Source organism: Falco cherrug, chromosome 5 (genome assembly GCF_023634085.1).
Source record: "Falco cherrug isolate bFalChe1 chromosome 5, bFalChe1.pri, whole genome shotgun sequence".
Lineage (NCBI taxonomy): Eukaryota > Metazoa > Chordata > Aves > Falconiformes > Falconidae > Falco > Falco cherrug.
This window is the reverse complement of record NC_073701.1, coordinates 24,391,952-24,410,784: the sequence shown is the minus strand read 5'-3', so window position 1 is coordinate 24,410,784 and position 18,833 is coordinate 24,391,952. Positions and strand designations below refer to the sequence as shown.

Sequence of the window (18,833 nt, the reverse complement as noted above, 5' to 3'; positions counted from 1 at the left end):
TTCTGAAAGCGGTGTTAAAACTTCTTAGTTTTATTCCACTTCTTACAAAACAGAATATAAGATCTAAGTTAACATTTACTGGTTCCCATTTTTCCCCTTGTTTTATCAGCCTTCCACAATGAAGTAGATTTGGTTTTCCTTATTTTGAACATTTGGGAACCATTAATATGAAAATACTCCAAATTATAGTATTTGTATTTTTTTCTGTAATGAAATTTCCTAAATAAAATCTGTGCACATTTATTGTCAAAGTCTTTTCTGGGATTTGGAACAGAAGTGAACAAGTGTCCCCAAAATAGTTGGGGGTTTTAATCCATTTGTATTTGGTAGATCATAGGAGTCAAACTTTAGAATGCATAGTCACAGAGATTGTTTCATAATGTCAGGATATAGCTGAAAGGAGAATTATCATGATGTTGTTCTGCATGATTAGTCCAGGGTGTCAACAAAACGAATGTTACTCATAATTAAATTGTGACATAAATTACCAGATTATTTCAATTATGGTTCTCAGTATAAGTGACATTTTAACATCTATGAAATAAATGAGTAATATATAAACTTAGTGTTTCATTGAAGAGGAAAAGCACGGTCTAAATTAATTTGGTTTGCTATTTATGATAGCAGTGTTCTGTTTTGAATTACTTGGGTGAATGAAAGTATTGCGCTCAAGTTGGAACCAACAGATTGTCCTAATGAACAATCCAGGCTGAAATCTTGTTGGTGGTGGATAGTGGATACATTCTTTTCCCTGATGAATACCAGCAGAAACTAAGAGGTCACCTGTAGAGGAATGAAGCAGGGCGTTGATTAGCATTGATAATATGCAGCTGTGGCCTTGTCGCGAAGGCAGTGGGTTGATGGACGTGGATGATGTGCAGGTGTAGCTTGTTCCTGCTAAGTGGTTAAAATAGCCCTGAGGATGGTGGGAGAAGGGGTTGGATGGAGCAGGAGCAGTGTGGTCTGGCCTCTGAAGGAAGGAGGAAACAGCACAGACAGTAGAATCTGGCCCATGGTAAAGCCTTGTGGCAGCCTATTGGTTTGTTTGTGCTGCAGCAGTCACCCAGTGAAGCTTTTAAGATAAACTAATGGTAGAGATGTTTCATGGATTATTTAATTAACCATATGTACTTAATCAACTCTCTCACATATTGCTGAAACAAATCTCTTATGACCAGCTTTTATATTTTTGTTATTTAATTGCCTTTCACATAAATATCATCCATTCATATTAAAACCTGTATCCTTTGAGACATAACCACTATCAGTGGTTTGGAAAGAGTGCTTCCCCCGCACCTCTCGCTTCAAAACCCTCTTTTGTATCGGCTAGTGTCCATGACAGGGCTTTGCAATTCAGAGACTCTGCTTTTGACTTGGTTAGGCTATTGATATTAGTGAACCTCCTCAGAATGAAGCAATTTCTTAACTAAATTTAACTGTTTTACAGCTGTCTAAGGATGTGAGTCATTGCTAATGCATAATTTTTTCTAGGCAAATGCTTTGGAATTGAGGCAACACTTAAGAACATCTACATCGGCTCCCCTGCAAATGTAAATTTCAGGTCATTCACCAACTCAAAAATCAGTCTTCAGTCTTGGGGTCCTAATTTCTCTTCTTTTTTCCCCCCTTTTTCTTCCCAGACCCCCTAATTTGAATTATGCTGGAGTCTCCTGAAAAGCTTGTAAGGAAAATGCCTTTCAGTATCAATTTTCAGAAATAGCAAACATTAGTGGAATGATTGTGGTAGGTTTGAAGGAAATTCAAGCTGTTTGCTAGCAGGACGGAAGAACTGCAGACTTGATAGTAATGTTCTGATAATACGATTTGAAATGTGGTTTAAATACTGTTTGTTGTAGGGAATATGACAGTACAGAAGAAATTATTTAGTATTCGGAAGATACTATAATCACATTTCAGTTTATGGTGACTGTTCTTGTTCTACTTTGCAGTGATCTGTCAGCAAACTGGTGCTACCAGAGGATGATTAGGTATGCAAAAGAAACAAGGACGAAATGAAACAATGGGATGGAAATAAAAGTCCTTAGAGATTATTATGTAAACATAGATGAACTACTTTTCTGGCTGATCCAAATCTATTTGCAAAGCACCTTTGTATGAAAAAGCAATGGAAAGAGAATAGTCTTCTGGAGTGATGTCAATTGTTTGTTGCTCCTTCACCAAAGGTGCAAAATAATTAACTGTATTTTTGTTGTAGCAGCACTTCTTCCTGCATACTGTTCTTTTCTCAAGACAACTTTATTGAATTAGTGTGCATGCAAAGTTAGGTCAAGAATAAAGCATTAATTGCTTTAGGTATTCTGCAATTTCTAGGGGTTTTTTTAGGCTTTGTTTTCTCCATATGCAAGTTTCTTCCTCTTGAAGCAGAAGCAATGTGCCTGTTTGTGGTCCATACATTTATTTGACGATTTTAAGGTTTTACTTTAAGTAGAAATCACAAAAAATAATTATTTGTGCTTTCTAACTTGCATAGCAACAATGTTTTATTTGTAGAACTAAACACTGTAGAACTTCATGCTAATTTCAAAGGACTTTTTGCAAATTGGAGATCATGAGAGTAAAGATGACAAAAAGATTTTACCATCTGGAAAAGCAAGAAACTGTTGATTCCCCGCCCCCCGCCATGGGAGCTGTTCTGAGTTTTAACTGGACCTGAATAGTAGTAGCTAAGTATGACTGTGTAAAATGTACCACTATGCTGGAGTTTCCCCGTCCCACATTCTCTTTTTGTCCTGTCCTTCTCCATGATTTCCCCACCCCCTCTAGCCCGGTTCTCTTTCTTAAGCCGGATATATGTTCCTCTGCAGCCCACGGCCACTGAAGGAATCTCCTGGTGTAAGATCATTCATACCTGTTCAAGGCATTACAGAATCCTACTATGTTAGGTTCATTTCCAAACGTCAGGGCATTTCCAAAGTGCACAATGGTATTCCATTACGATGTTGCAAAGACAGTAATGTTCCAGATAAGCATTGAAGTAAAACAGCAGTAAAAGCTTTATTGGAAGGCAAAATAAAAAGTAGACCTGTCTCCACTGGGTAGCAAAATTAATGTGAACGGAACAAGTGTTTTCTACTTAACTGAACGGTTTACCATCTCTATGCTGAAGTGTTAACTGGGACTCCAGAATTTAAAGTTCTTAAAGAAGAGAGAGACAGACCACCACTGGTATCTTGCATTTCAAGGTGTCTATAATTTGCTTTATACTTAACAAACTTAACAAAATTAACTGATAGGCAAACTACTTGAAGGTGATTTTTAGTATGATGATGCAAGAACAAGAATCTCTGAATATAACTTAGCAACAACTTAACTGTATTTATATCAATTGGTTGGATCGTAAACTAAGAAGAGCATACTGAATGCAGCTGAACTTCGGAAGGAACTCTGACTTGTGTTTGCCAAAATGTCACTGAAAAAAGGCAAATTATTTTGATCTATCCTGAACTTCAGAACAACTTAAAAATCACACCCTCACAACAAGACATGGTATGCCTGAAGCTTCAGCATTCATTCAGCTTCAGCACATTGCTGCAAGTCTTGGGAATTTAACCTTTAAAATTAATAGCAAGAACATTACTTTCAGTCTAATTGATTCAGCACAGCAATATGAAGGATATTCACTAACATGGCAGACGTTATTTCACTGGAGACTTTAAAAGCAGCACCTTATGTTGGAGGTTCACATGAAGCCAGCACATGTATAAAAGATCAAATTTTGTTTCCATCCATGCAAGTGGTGAGCTACACCTCCACCCCTATCCCCAGAATTTGTTAGTGCTAAACAAACAGAGATTTTTGCAGTTCATGCAGGACTGTTGTAGTGGTACTTTTGCAAGATCTACAATAGAAAGACAGTTATAATGATGAGGTTTTCAGTGTGACATTTGTAAAACGGGAGCTTAATCTTACAAAATTGACCGGTAATTTCGGCTTACAGGCTTTCATTGTGGTCTTCAAACAATGTGTTTCAGAAACACAGTAATATTTACAAATCCAGTAGTGTAGCTTTCTTCAACAGCCTCTCAGGACTTAAGGTGACCTCATTAATATGTTTTTGAATTTCTTGAATTCAGATCCATCTCAATTTTCTAGAGTAAACTTCTCTACTTCTGAAGCAACATTTTTTTTATTATGTCAGACACAACAATGTGATCATGTCTGTTGTAACTGTTATGTTCTCATCCTGATTTTGATGCAAGCCCACCTTTCTCAGCTTCTCAAATGCTGTGGGATTCCAGCAAAATCAAGTATGACTGCAGGCTATCAAATTTTTCTCATTATATTGGTATTCTTACATTGAAGGGAGTGGTATATGTCTCCAACTAGACAGGATTGTAGCTGTTCTGTCATCACATACTTGCTTACTCACCCACTCTCTCTTCCACAGCTTTTTTTTGTCCTCATGTTAATATTCCTGACAATGACAGAATTGCCTCTGCCTGTGATCATTGAGAGTCCGTCATGTTCTTGTAGTCATTGACCCTGGAGCTGATGTGACCAACAGGGCCTTTACAAAACCAAGCAAGAACTGTTTGGAAAGCTCACAGTTTATGTCAAGTTTTTGTTTATTGGGATGGCTGTGCCATAGGAATACAATAGAAAACCTCTGAACTCAGCTGATTATTTAGATCCTTTTTGCAGTACTGTTTCCACCAGATGAAAGCTAGGAACAGAAAAAGTGGCAGGCTTAGCAGTACCCAGAGATACTCTTTTGTACATCTGGTTTTTTAATGCAATCAGGGAGTAATATCAGATGTTAAATTTATTGTCCTCTGTATATTCAGTGTGTATCACGGTGAAGATGTCATGTTACCAATGAAACAAAAAGCAAAAACCAAACAAACCAAACGAAAACCAAAGCAGAGCTGCACTGGGGAATTCAAGTGCAGAGTATAAGCAAAGGATTTTCACCTGTTTATGTAAAAAAGTACAATGAAAGATTTGTCTGCAGGTGAGTAATACAGCAAGTCACTACATATTGGAAACACACACAAACAGTGGAATATGCAATGAACTTTCTCAAGTTGAAAAATATTTGAATTTAAAATAGATAGTTTGCATTTTTAAAGTATTTCCAAACATTACTGGATCTTTTTATTTCTAAGAAGATTGTTTCTTCTTCTTCATTGTCTCAGAATGAATTAAATTAAAGAGCTTTTACAGCTTTGCATTTTTTTCTTTCATCACTTTATTCCTTTTACAAGTCACACAGAATAGCCAGAAGAAAATTGAAAGTGGGAAATGAAATGCAAATGCAGTTAATTCTGATACAGCCCAGGTGATGAAAAAAGTTTTCATTGTAAAGTGTTGATCTTGGATTAAAAATAAATACTCTGCAGAAGGAAAAAAGTTCTTTTCCAGTAACATGGTGGGGCAAAAAAAAGAAATTGAGTGACCAGTTCACAAACCCACTTCATTTATTCTAATTCAGACGTCACTGGTGCAATAGAAATTGTTCTGCAAGTGTTCAATTTCCGTATACCCTAGGGCTGATGATGGTTCTACAGAAGGATTTCTTGGTTGAAGCATGATGGGAAGGATCTAGTAGTAACCTCTATCTAGAGAAATTTGGGAATTGATGTGTGGCCTTGATAGATATATAACTAGATGTCTCATTTAAATCCTTAGGCTGTTCTTAATTTGTATTTGCTTGGGGTTTCCAGCAAGATTGCTATTTGCAAAAAGTAGAATGCTTCCTTGCCTTTGAAACAGAATGCCAGGGGAAACTTATCTTGCCTCTGTGCTTCAGGGCTGGAAGGCAAAATACTTAGTTCCACACAACTAGGAATAAATCACCCAGGTTGAAACATGATAGTGCCTGACAACTGGTAATGTTGGAAAGAAAGATTTCAGTAAATATTATTGATGAGGAAATTGGTAGGCAGAGCAGATGATCCCAGTGTATGTATGTGTACCTTTACAGTAAGCTTAGTGTTGCTAACTTATCTGTAGATTGCTGTCTTTACCCTGCAAAATAAGTATATATGGCAAGAATAAAATTATTAATAATCTAATAGAGTGCATATTTTTTATTTTTCCTTTTTAGAAAGGTGGTACAGTAATATATATACACACACACACACATTCCTTAGCTTTGTACAGTACTCGTTCACTCCTTGTCCCTTCATGCTTTCCAGAGGGCTTGGAGATTCCATTGCATTTTATTTCATCTTTTGTTAGGAAGAAAAGAAAGACACTATTTGGGTTATCTGTTTTGTTTTTATCAGTTATTTGAGAATTTGTTCAGAATTGCTGCTTTTGCTGTTGGGTAGGCAAAAAGGAAGGTAAAACAAATATGACCTTTTTTTAAAAAAAAGGATCCTAAAGTACTTGCAAAGACTTAAGTGCAAAATTCTTCATAATTAACTGTATGGGCAAAGTGTAGACTATGCTTTGCTTTCTTCTTCAGATTATTTAATTTTGGAGAACCTGTGGTTTAGTTATTTCAGTAATGCAGGTTTGGAAGAAAATTGGAATAAAGATAGTTATGTTCTTGTTGACTGGGATTTTGTAAGGAAATTTTGCATCTATTCTTATACAAATGTTTCCATATTGACACATTGTGCCAGTTCCAGTTTTCTGGAGTTTAAGGGTCATGTCCTTGTGTGGGGACTAACAGTTATATGACCCTGCAAAAGGCACAGATGTAGGCAGTGGGGTTTTGAATTGGTGCCTAGAGGTATCAGTATGACTTAGAATATTTCAGTGTACCTGCTGTTCCCTGGATGATAACGAAAACCACCACACATTACTCCGGTCTGAAAGTATGCTTGTAGACTGAAAGAATAGACAGATTTGCGCTTTCTACGCATTACATTATTATTAATTCTTGTGTGTACAGGGGGATGCAGTTGCAATGGGAAGATGCAGCAGTCATCTTCTGTCATACAGCTGTCGTCTTACTCTGGTCACAGTAAACAGTGTTACTGAAACATGAAAATGCGCACTGTGCTTGTGCAAATGCTTGTGCTGCCTTGGCAAGCATCGTAATATATGCTGAAGCTGTATTATTTAGCTGTCTCTTGTGTGTGGTTTGCTCACAGCAGAAAGTCACGCTGCACTATCCCCTCTTCAGCCAGTCGGAGCCTCTAAGAGTGTGTTTCACCTCCAGAAGTAAACATGAGTCTAAGAATAGCTCAGCCTTCTTTGTAGTATATTTTAATGGTTGGCTGTCTAAACAGCCAGCCTGTCTAGACAGCTGAGAACACTGAAAGCTCCTAAGGTCAAAAGCAGCCACGTAGGCTACTCCTGGGGATGCCACCTCCTCAGCAGCTGTACGTGTGGGTGCCGGGAGAACTGTTCAGTCAGAACTAGTGGGGTTCTTTCTGAAGCTCCATGGGCGACAAGTGTATGCTAATGAGGCATGAAATAATAGAGATGAGTGTATAAAGAAGGAATTTTCAGTTCTTACAGTTATTTCTGACTCACGCAATATATCACTGGTTATGGGGGTTTATGCTCGTTAAAATTTGTTTTGTAGTGTCATTTGTGTTGTGCCCAAATTTAAATTTTGAGCATGTTGGAGGCCTAATGCTTCTTTCTAATAGAAACAAATGTCAAAGAGAAACCAAAACCGATTTCAGTCCATTCCGTAAACAACAACAAAACATACATAGTTCTTCTGCTGTCAGTAATACATAGATTGTGTACAAAGCTGGATCATAAGTCTACATGTGTTTGCGTAAGAGAAATAACAAAAACTGGTATGAAGAATCTAATACCAGAGGACTCCTGTGGCCCTGGGTTGCAGAGGAACATTCGTAAGGGTTTCCCTGAATTAGGTTGTTCTTCCTAGCTTCCACTTTCAACACATCTGCCATTATTTGTGACTAAATGGTTAGCCTCCTGCAAAATTTTTTGCATTTATCATTACAGATCTAGACCATTTTCTAAAACTGTGTTCCAGATGTAATTTTATTAGAGATAGCAAAGTAGTAGTGGACGTGTTGTAATAGCCGTTTGCTCTGTAATCACAGCAACTCAGTTTTTCGGGGGTTGAAGAGTAAAACCTGGGGATAGTTGCTGTGTTTCCACTAACCAAGGAGCTGTAAACTGTTGCTCAACAGGTGAAGCCAAAAGGTTAGTTACTGAGTTTACTAAGTACTGGAGTAGATGGCCTTTGGGGTGGGTGTCTCACGGGTGGAGTTGGTTACCTGGTGTGCACAGGGTCAATCTCACATACAGCAGCGAGCTCATTTATTGCATGTTTGCGCAGAGGTGGGTGTTAGGTGGTAAATCCCCAGAGCTAGCTTACCTCTTAACACATGATAAAACATTTTATACGCTTTGAACAATTGTTTACAGTTATGTTTAGTCACACTGAATTCTCATTGGTTTTTATGGGCCTCCTCTCCATTTAGAGGTATAATATTCTTTCTTTTCACCAAGCGTATTCTGTGGAGAATGGGCTTTGTCAGTAGGGGGCTTTCTTTAGTCAAGGGTGGATCTTTTAGTATGATAATTAGGATAGTTCACACACAGTTCAAGTAATTTTCTGTTTGATCTCATTAACCATTTGGTTCTCCTTGAGCTCATCTTGTTATTTCTTAGCTTGAGGTATTCATGGTGTCTGTCCCTTCTTCCAAGGCCATCTCTTGTTAAGTGTTTGTAACGTTCTCTTTTTTCAGATTTTTTTTCTTGGTTTTTGTTATAGATCTTTACATACTTTGTCTGAATTTCAAGTTAGATAATAGACTGACCCTCCCATTAATCGCTTATCTGGGAGCCTGTCAACTACAGGGTTGTCTGGTTGCATTATTTCTTACAAATGTCTTTGAAAGAATATTTTGCTACCAGTGTTTTGGAGATAGGTACCTTACATGCCACATGTCATTCACCAGTTCATGATGTACATTTGCTGATGCAAGAAGAACTTGTCAGCAGCAAAAGCAAAAAGGAGGCACCTGAGAAGTCTGTACCCAGTTTAATCCTGTGCTGATAAATTTGTTTTCGACAGGTTATCATATTAATGTGTCTGTTTCTTGTGATGTGTATGTATGCATAAAATGGGTTTAGCATTAGGTCATCTCAGTCTGTCAGAAGATATATTCAGAAATCATAAAATGATTGAATTCTGCACCCGCAGAAAATAAGGCTGATACGTTTTCTGCCTAGGGAATAGTGCTTTGTGTTAGTCCATCATATAGCAAGCCACTATGTAAGATGAAAAAACTACATGCCAGTACAGTAAAGAATATAGTACCACAGGAAATACTTAAAATAATACTTTGAAGAAGTAATAACAGCTTCTCAATTATCAAGTGCCTTTTTTGGTTTACATATGCAGTAATGTTTTTCTCAGCTTTTTTCCTTTCATGTTGCTGATACATTGATCATGCTTCAGTCACACAGTGCCCAACATTCTCAGAAATTGGGAATAATGCCCTTTATGTTGTTCTTGTAAATGTTATTTAGACTTTCTTGTCTGACTTCTTTCCCGGTTATTGGGAATGTTGCTGATTTTTTGTTAATATTTGATAGTTGAGTTGCTTGATGTTGTGATGTAGGATTATAGGAACTTGACCTTTGCCTGCTTACTTTGCTGTAAGAATATTTTTAAAAGTTTAATATACTTCTAAGATGATTTTGAACGGTTTTGCTTGCTGCTGTCTTAAAGTTTACTCCTCTTTCAGATTGAAAATCTTCAAGAACAGTTAAGAGATAAGGAGAAGCAGATGAGCAGCTTAAAGGATCGAGTGAAATCCTTGCAAGCTGACACCACAAATACTGACACTGCCTTGACCACGCTGGAAGAAGCACTTGCAGAAAAAGTGAGTATGGAAAGCCTAAGCCCCTTCCTTCGGAAGGTCCTTTTGCTAATAACCGCTCTCAAGTCGGCTTTCCCGTGTGTTTCCTGGCCTCTGTGCCCAGGCCCCTCCGCCGCTGTGCCGCAGTGCAGCCCTTGCCGCTGAGCGACGGGGAGCGCGGCTGCAGCCGGGGCGCGGATCGCTAGAGGGCGCTGCGGGTCGCACCGCTGCCGGCCGGGGCGGGGGGGGGGCGGGGCGTGAGGGCACCGCTCAGCCACGCGCTGTCACCCGCGTCTTGCGCCAAGGAAATCGCTGTTCTCACGTTGGCGTCTCTTTCCTGGTGCATTTGGTACGACTGTGGAACACCTTTTCAGCTGTGGATTCTTCTACTTCCCCCCCCCCCCCCCTTTTTTGGTTCTTTTTCTTTTTTCTTAAAGTCTGCTAATATCTTGTTTCATCTTCTTTGCTGAGATATTTTAATAAGAAATTGAGTTTTAAAGTTTTTCAGTGTGAAATGAAATTTTACTTCCCAATATTGAATCAAAATGAATAGTTACCCTGATAACGAGCATATTTTTTTTATGTTTGCCTAGTTCTCAGGACATAGTTGACTGAGGGAGCAGCCTTATCTGTTCTGATTCAGTGGGGCAACTTTTTGGAATTACTATATATTTTTCCTTGATTCCCAGAGAACCAGCTCCTTCACTCTGTCAGGTTATATAAATGTCAAGCTATGAGGTTGGGGAGTTCGCTTGTATCCCTCCAGCTTCCAAGATAACTGATGCTCCATTGATACCTGGTGTACTAAAAAATTGTTTTGTTGGCTTTTCTTACTGTATATCAACCCTGGTGTCATATACGCACTACACGCCTTCCTCTCTGAAGGACCACAGACCTAACTGTACATTTTAGAACAATAAGATTTAGGAATCTAAATCCTTAAAGTAAGGCAGCAGTATGTAACCTATCCTGGTCCAAGCTGATTTTGACTATCAGAACCGGTTACATTGTGTTGCGTTGTAACAGTGCTGTGAACTTTCAGAGATACAGAAAGCCTGGTAGTTCTTAGCAATGAATCCATAGATTTCTCAGGTTTCCTCCTTCTTGAGGATCTGTTTTACAGCCATGAAGAAAAGAAAATGGCAGTATCCAACACTACTCCTCCTTGTCTACTGTAAGAAGCATTGCGATAAGAAGTGTCAGAATTTGAACTAAGAGGCATTTTCTTCACTGAGTGCTTTCTTTTGTCAGGAAAGGACCATCGAGCGCCTAAAGGAGCAACGTGACAGAGACGAACGAGAAAAACAGGAAGAGATCGACAACTACAAAAAAGACATCAAGGATCTGAAAGAGAAAGTCAGCATTTTACAAGGAGATCTCACAGAGAAAGAGGTTGACCATCAGAATGAATCTGTTATGTTATGTATGAATTGTTTGTTGTATGTGTTACGTTTGAGATGAAGAAAACTGTTCCTTTATGGTAATGGTCCTTCAACAAGTTTATTTAGTAAAATAGATTCTTTGAGAATTTTTCAAAGCATAAATTGTTTCAGAACCATCTTTTCATGGTTAGCACGCAGTCCCCTTATTTGCAGCAGTTAATTGTATTAGTAGTGAATGACTGATGGTCAATGACAGCATTTTCTGGAGCTATGCTTATAGACAACTGAAGGCAGAGAATAGGCTTCCTGTCTAAATACATGGAGGAGAGGACAGAGTTTGATCAAAGCTGTGGGTGCCAAAAGCATGTAGATAATGTTTATTCCTTTTTGCAAACACTACAGCTAGTTCTTTTGACTCTGAAGAGTCCTTTTTTGATAATTGAGTTGGTCCAGTTGGCTAGACTAATTAACATAATTATATTAGAGAAATATAAAGGGTCTCTGTTCTTCTTTAGGAATTATAACATTCAAGTCTACTTACAGTCTTTTTTCAAAAATCACTCAAAGTAAAACAATTTGAAGAATATGCACCCAGGAAGTGCTAAGATTTTGTCTACATGGAAGTCAACACACATTTGACAGGAAAAAAAACAACAAAAAGTGGTTTGGAAAACAAGAAGTTGAGATGCCTTAGAGATAGGTAGCACGAATCAACTGTATACAGAAAAGCTTTGAACACACTCAGTTTCAGATACAGTGGCCAAATCTGCTAACCACTTACAGTTTTTAAACAGGATTTTACTTAAAACCAATTTTTCTTAAACATGACTGTCACTGGAGCACAAGTTCCAGTTTACAGACTCCTCCAGCTTTAAAAATGATTTTAAAATTAATTTAGACAAGGTTTTATTTTGATCTTGAAAACCTGAATTAAATCAAGCTGTCTTAAATCAATAACATAAACATCCTGATGTTATTCTAAGATGGATCCTGAACATGGTGTGAAGGGATAGGAGGAAAATAAAGACAAAAAGAAACTACCTATTGCACATAAAGAGTATTTACTTGGTAGTTATTTCACATCTTTTATTTTAGTCATCCTTGCTGGATCTGAAGGAACATGCTTCATCCTTAGCTTCATCAGGACTGAAGAAAGATTCAAGACTCAAGACACTGGAAATTGCATTGGAACAGAAAAAGGAAGAATGTTTGAAGATGGAAACTCAATTGAAGAAGGTAATCTGATTTCATATTTATACATGTGGTGTAAACATTCAGTGATAGACAAATTAGCCATGTCTACACAGAAAACGTTGGGTCTTAAGTTCGAATTCTGTGAATTGCTTTTCAGCAAGCACTCTGAAATTGTTTCCATGCAAACCATATTACAAGCGAAGCCCATGAGAAAATAACTTTCAGACACTGGTGCTAATTTTGGACTTAATTTACATGTAATAACAGTGCTGTTGAATTTTCTTTTTTTAATAGGTACTAGGAATTAAAGATTTAGTCTGCCTCGGTACAGTTCATAGCAGCAATTGTGCCCTTAAACTGGTGTAACAGCTAAAAAATTAATGGCTAAACATTTCAAGTATCAATGCTTTGTAGGTGTTAACGTGATAAATTCAGTTGCATAATTAGCTCGGCCCATAGGAATGCATAAAAAAAATTTTGAAGAATATATCACTAGTGAAGTGTGCGATCATTTGTTTTAATCTCATTGCCAGTCACAGCCGATACATTGGTAGGAGTTTACTGTTCGGAAGAATAATATTCTATTACAAGCAAGCTAATTAATTTGAACAGAATCTTTGGGTTATGTTTGCATTTCAAGCATTCTTTATTTTAGCTGTGAGTAGCATACATACTGCACTGTTTAAAGGAGCATTGATTAGCTTTTAAAAGAGCTGGTGATGAAGAAGTGCAAAACACACTAACTGAAATAGTGATAACACTTCTATTTATAAAATTAGAACAAGACGAAAGGCAGCCCGTTTTTTTAAAGAAATTTAAGTCTTGGATTATGGAGTTCTAGCTGTTTTTTCACATCTGTCCAGGAAAAGGAGGAGTGCCCATGCTGTAGCTTGCAACTCCATCATAGTTCCTCAACTAAATGTGAGATCAAATTTTGAGTCATCAGTTAAGACCTGTTTAGGATTTCTGTCGTGTGGGTGCAAGGTGGATGTTAATGCACCGGAGAACTCTGTGTAAGTGAAACCTCATATTGCATATGTAGACATGTTTGCCCTTCTTTTTAACTCTGTTACACAAAATAAAGAGTTCTGTTATTCAGCATCAACAAAGCACAATAGCAAGGAAAGATAGTTGTGCACATTTATTTGGTCTCACAGGCAGATTTCAGTGTGTCGTATAGTGGGTGAGTATTTCAGAAGGCCTGAAGGACCCTTTCGTTTGAATTCTCTGTCATGAACTGCAGTTTCACCCTTTGTTCAGTGTGTTGCTGGTAATGAGGAATATATTGTAGCTGAGATTTGCCAGAGGTTGTTGCAGCAATTGGATGATAGTTACAAGTTTGTAGGTAGACAGCTGCACTGGAGAGCAGTGTTACAATTACCTCAAGGAAAAAAGAAAAAAGGAACTAACTGGGAGAGCACAGAAAAAATAGTTCAGTTATGAAAAACCAGTTGTGGAAATTCAATTAATTAGGGAACGTGTCTGTATATTTAGCATTTGTAAATGTACTGCTTTTCACTGCTTCTCCTGAGATTGCTTTCCTCACTATCAGTGAGCATATCAGTAGTAGAAGCAGGTGTGGAGGGTGACCAAAATCTAGTGGAGCACTGCTAGCTAAAAGATGAACGTGCAGTTAATTTGCACTGTGATGACAACTCTTCATTATAAATCCTTTAGGCCTACGTCTGCTCATTCCATTTTAGAGAGAATGGTGCTTAATAGCTGGTATCCAGGAAAATTACATAAGGACACTGAACCAGTTCATAAGACCATATACTTTTATAATCTAATCTCTTTTTTTTCAGGAAATTGTTTAAGAGGGTGATTGATCACATTCTCCCGTGATCCTTTTCCTGATGGGTAAAATGGAAAAATAGCTCAAATGTAATGAGCACTGTTAATTGTACAGGACAGCTATGGGACAAATAACTATTCTTAATTTGGTTCTGAGAAAAATAATGAATATTGTATGTTAAATACAAATAGATTTACATCTTCCCATACAAAGAAGCTACCTAAATCATTCAGTCAAGATGGTCTCAGTTCTACAAGCAAAGAAAATTGATAGTCTGTCATTACGTATGTGCACTAGAAAGCCCTTCCATAATACTGTGGATATCTGCTCCTGTGCTTCAGGCATTACCGCTTTCTAGGGTATTTGGACGTTTGTTTCCTGTGCAGAGACCCTAAAGTACTCTCAAGGCCTACTGAGACAAAATCATCAATATCTTGTTCCTTTTTTAAATGCTGTGTCATGCCGGGCTACTGCATTCTCTTATTCAAGGGAAAATTCAAATTAAATGGAAAGATATTTTTTGGTGATAAGAAGTCGGTCTACAGTGGCTTTTTGTAAAGGAATCAATTGAAGCTCTAGGACCAAGGTAGGCTTTCATGTAATTAACTGTGCATTTGCTTTCCTCAAGCTGTACGGAAGAGCCTACTTCTATCACTGATCTTACTTGCTTTCTAGAACCAAGTCACAATTACTCTTAGATACTGCAGAAAATGCAGTTACAGTGACTTGAATGTTTTACGCTTATGAGTAAGTTTAGATATTTCTTTAATAACCTTTTTTTCTAGCTGCTTTTAATTAGCCACTTTTTTTTGTTGCTTGCAGAGAAGTAGAAAATTGCATTTTTAAAATGCATTGTAGATACTTATTCAGGCAGTTTGACATTGTCAAGGTGTATTAGTTCCTTGTCATCCCTGAAACAGTTATGACAGATAATTCAGCTCCAATGTAAAGCTTCTAAAAACTCAGTTTTACACATCTGCGTTGTTAACCATTGCAAATAACCATCGCAATTATCCTTAAAACGAATGGCTACATAAGAACATTTAGTTTAGAGGTTTATTATGTTGAGTTTTATTACATCATCTTAGTGCTCTTTTGCATAAGGCACATACAGGAAGGACTCTTGTGTAGCTCTTAACAGCAAATGCTTTTGCTTTTAGGCTGTTTCCCTTACAGTTTGAACAGAGATGTGTCTAACATGAATCTTGTTTTCCTTGTCACTTACTTCCACGGAACAGTTTGAGCAGTTTCAGTTAATCTATTACCCTTAGAAGTTAAGAAGCTGACAGAGACTGAATTGGGCTACTGTGAAGCCATTTCATAAAAGAGATTTGGCCAGCCCTTGGAAAAAACTCTTGCTAATCTCTAAAAAGTGAGCCTTGGAGAAAACATGAACAGTGCAACTTTACACTTTTTCAGTAAAAGGGTTTTAACTACACTAAACTGAAATATTATTAACCAAGTGGAGTGCAGGGGTGCTGAAAAGTTGCTGGTATTGTTTTTCTTTCCATGTAAGCAGTATCCAGTTTCTGACTCAAGGTGTTCACTTCTCATTGTTATTATACCTCTTCTTTCTAATGACTATTTTATATTGATGCCTGTTCTAGTGAATAAAACTGCAGGGTTTTTCGTATTTGGGATTTTTTTTTTAATAACAATACCATTACACAGATCTGTGTGCTTAATATTCTAATTCTGTGCTCAATTGTGAGCCTGCTGCCAGCAGGAGATAGTATGGGAGATTCTGAATACTGAAAGCAAGCCATAAATCCCTGTTGAGTTTACATTTTCTGGTGTCCTGCCACAAATAGTCTCCTTTTTTGCTGAGATGGAATCATTAGAGAGAAATCACACAGAGGAGGTGTCTCCCTGTTCTTCTGTGAAGTGGTTTTATGCTGTGTGGCTGGTGGTTTTTTCCTTAGGAAACTCATTTTTCCAACATCTATTTTAATGTAATAGTTTTACAGTGAAAAAGTTTTTGTCTAGTTTTGTTTTTTTTTCAGGATGCTCTTTTCCTAGCCTTTTCTGTCTTATGTTTCCCAGCCAGTATGCTTTGTTTCCTTTTGTTTTTCTAATGTGGGAGTGACCAACTCATATTAGAATTTGTTCCAGCAAAGATGAGCAGATTTTTGTCTGTCTTCATTTCCAGTGCATAGTTTTTCTCCCTGTAGATATTTTCCTTATTTGAAAGAGATCAGGTTTAGAGCAAAGAAAGAGTCCAAACCCATATGTTAACAAAGTTCCCCTTGGTGAGTTCTAGGAACTTTTCATCAGAGAATGTTAGCAGTGATTCCCTGCCAGGAAAATACCTCTAGATTCAACAGGCTCACTCAGAGGATGGTCGGGTTTTTTTCGGCTGTGGTGTTCTTTCTTCAAGTTCAGGAGGATAGTGTCTTTCAAAAGACAGGGAAAAAAGACTGAATGAAGTGTTAACCCAAATTCTGTGTTCCTCAAGATTTAGCTTGGCTAGTCTAATACAGGCTCTGGTGCTTTTTATTTTTGTGATCATGAATTTCCTGTCACAACTGAAAATTACTGATTATATTGATATATAAGATAGAAATACTATTTTTTGTTCTCAGCCGATGATTTTCAACGAAGGGACAATAAATGGTGTACTCAGTGTAGCAAGTTGGAAAGAAAAAAGCTACCAGGGAAAAAAGGATGTCCTGTGAAAGTAAAAAGCCAGCAACTATGTTCAGCGTTCAAGTGGTGTCAGTTACAGAATTAGTTTTCTAAACCATATAGCTGTCTTGGAACTGATATAAGTGAAGGACTAGAAATTAAAGTCTTTCTCAACCTGTACAACTCATCTGTAAACCCAAACACAAGATTAGGTTAAGTATTTGAGGATGGGACAAAACTGGTAAACTGAGAAATCAAGATCAAGTTTGGAATGTGCACAAGGGTAACTCCATGTTTCTTATGTTTCAAAAGCTGGTTAGTAGCACATGCTAAAACCACAAATTAAGATTCTGTTGTCTTAGTAAATTAATGTTGCAGCTGTTATTTTAAATTCTTTTCTTGTTGCATCTTTTCTTTTTCTCTTTCACACTGTTCCTATCCCCAATTTTCCCCATTTTTTCCTATTTTCTTTCTCCCTTTAGCACTCTGAAGTTTTATTGACTCATCCATCCAAGCCAGTAAGTTCCCTGGCACATCAGAGGCTATTGCCAACTCCATTTAATTTTCTGTGTTGCATGTGTATTCACCTGTGCTTTTATGTTTGGGCCAACAGAGTATATTGGTGAGTTACTTTAGTAGTGGATATGGATAGTATGGATACAAGCAAAATGCTATGTATGGTACGTCTGGCTAGTCCTGCTCAAAAAAGCCTTCTAAGCTGCTTTTACTTTTTGGCTGTGTTGGTCTAACTTCATTTTTGTTTGGACAGCTTAATATTGTGCCAATGTTTTGTTTCCCTTTCCTGCAGTTGCTTGAAGTGTCCTGTAGCTTTTCTTTTGCCTCCATTGTCTATGCGTTTTCAGGGCAAGAATGTAGAATTTCCATGCAAATCAAGCATCTTGCATGAAAGTATTCTGTAACACCATGTACATGAATTAGAAATAATAAAGTTATAGCAAGTAAAAGATTGCCTAAAAACGTGTGTAACCATGAAGCTCACTGGTACTGTATCAGTTTAATTTTGGATCCTATTACCAACCTTCTGTTTGATGTCAAAGAGCACTCCTTTTAGGGGGTGTTTGTATAATAATATCTTGACACCGAAAATTATATAACCCAAGGTGATTTTCATGAGACATTTCTTTTGTGACTGTGTGCATAAAAAAAAGTGTTACGAAACTTTCAGAGGCTGATGTCTGTGTTACTCTTGACAATGTTCAGGGTAAATGTAGCTGTCTATCCTGACTATCATTGTCTGAAAGTCAGAGAATTGCTGGTGCTTTTAATAGTTCGGGTTTTGTGAGAGGCTGTATTAGAAATTATTTTAATAGAACAGATAATACAGTGCATTGATGGAGCTAGTTTTAGGAAAATATTTATGGTATGTAATACGGAAAAGTACTTTGTTAAGACTATCAGAAGTAACAATGAATAGTCAACTAGGGCATAAAAAACTCCTACACTGCCTTTTGAATTACTTATTATGTGTAAAAACAGTCATTAATAAATATTCTAAGGTATTTGGTGCACAAACACTAGGAAAAAAACCCCATAATTTTATTTATTAGTGAACGTGACATTTGAAGGATTTCATTATTTACTGTTTCACAGCAAAAAATACTTTTTCCAAAAAGGTTTTGTTTGTTCAGGTATGAAAAGCAGATTCAAGACTTTTTTGGTAAATTTATACATTCCTCCACTTTAAAATAATCTGCCAGCCTCCTAACCCGTAGATTACACAGGTACAGTCTACTACTAAACTTGTTTAATGCATCCTATAAAGTATATTCTTTATCAATTGTTTATGGTTTTGAGAAAATTTTTAAATCTTTTAGCAGACTTTTTTACGTTGTTTGATTCAGTCTCAGATTTTATTTGGATTTGTGTGTTTTTGAAAGAAGCTGTCAGCCATAGCAGCTCACTGTTTTCAAGAACAAAATATAGAGATACATTGGTTTCAACCTTTTTTTAACACTAGTGATTTTTTTATTAAAGGATTTTGTCCTTGTACCAGATATTTTTGATGCCCCTTTTTAAATCTTTCTAAATTAGTTAAAGGTTCAATGCATT

The 18,833-nt window shown here is 37.2% G+C and overlaps 1 protein-coding gene across 11 annotated transcripts in view; it reads left to right on the top strand.

Moving 5' to 3' along the window:
• ERC1 (ELKS/RAB6-interacting/CAST family member 1) overlaps nucleotides 1-18,833 on the top strand; it is a 304,473-nt gene that overhangs the window by 109,265 nt on the left and 176,375 nt on the right. For all 11 annotated transcript variants that reach the window (XM_055711657.1, XM_055711655.1, XM_055711653.1 and 8 more), the window contains 3 exons: nucleotides 9,654-9,791; nucleotides 11,019-11,159; nucleotides 12,245-12,385. In XM_055711657.1, the coding sequence (XP_055567632.1) occupies nucleotides 9,654-9,791; nucleotides 11,019-11,159; nucleotides 12,245-12,385 (420 nt within the window). The remainder of the gene's footprint in view (nucleotides 1-9,653; nucleotides 9,792-11,018; nucleotides 11,160-12,244; nucleotides 12,386-18,833) is intronic.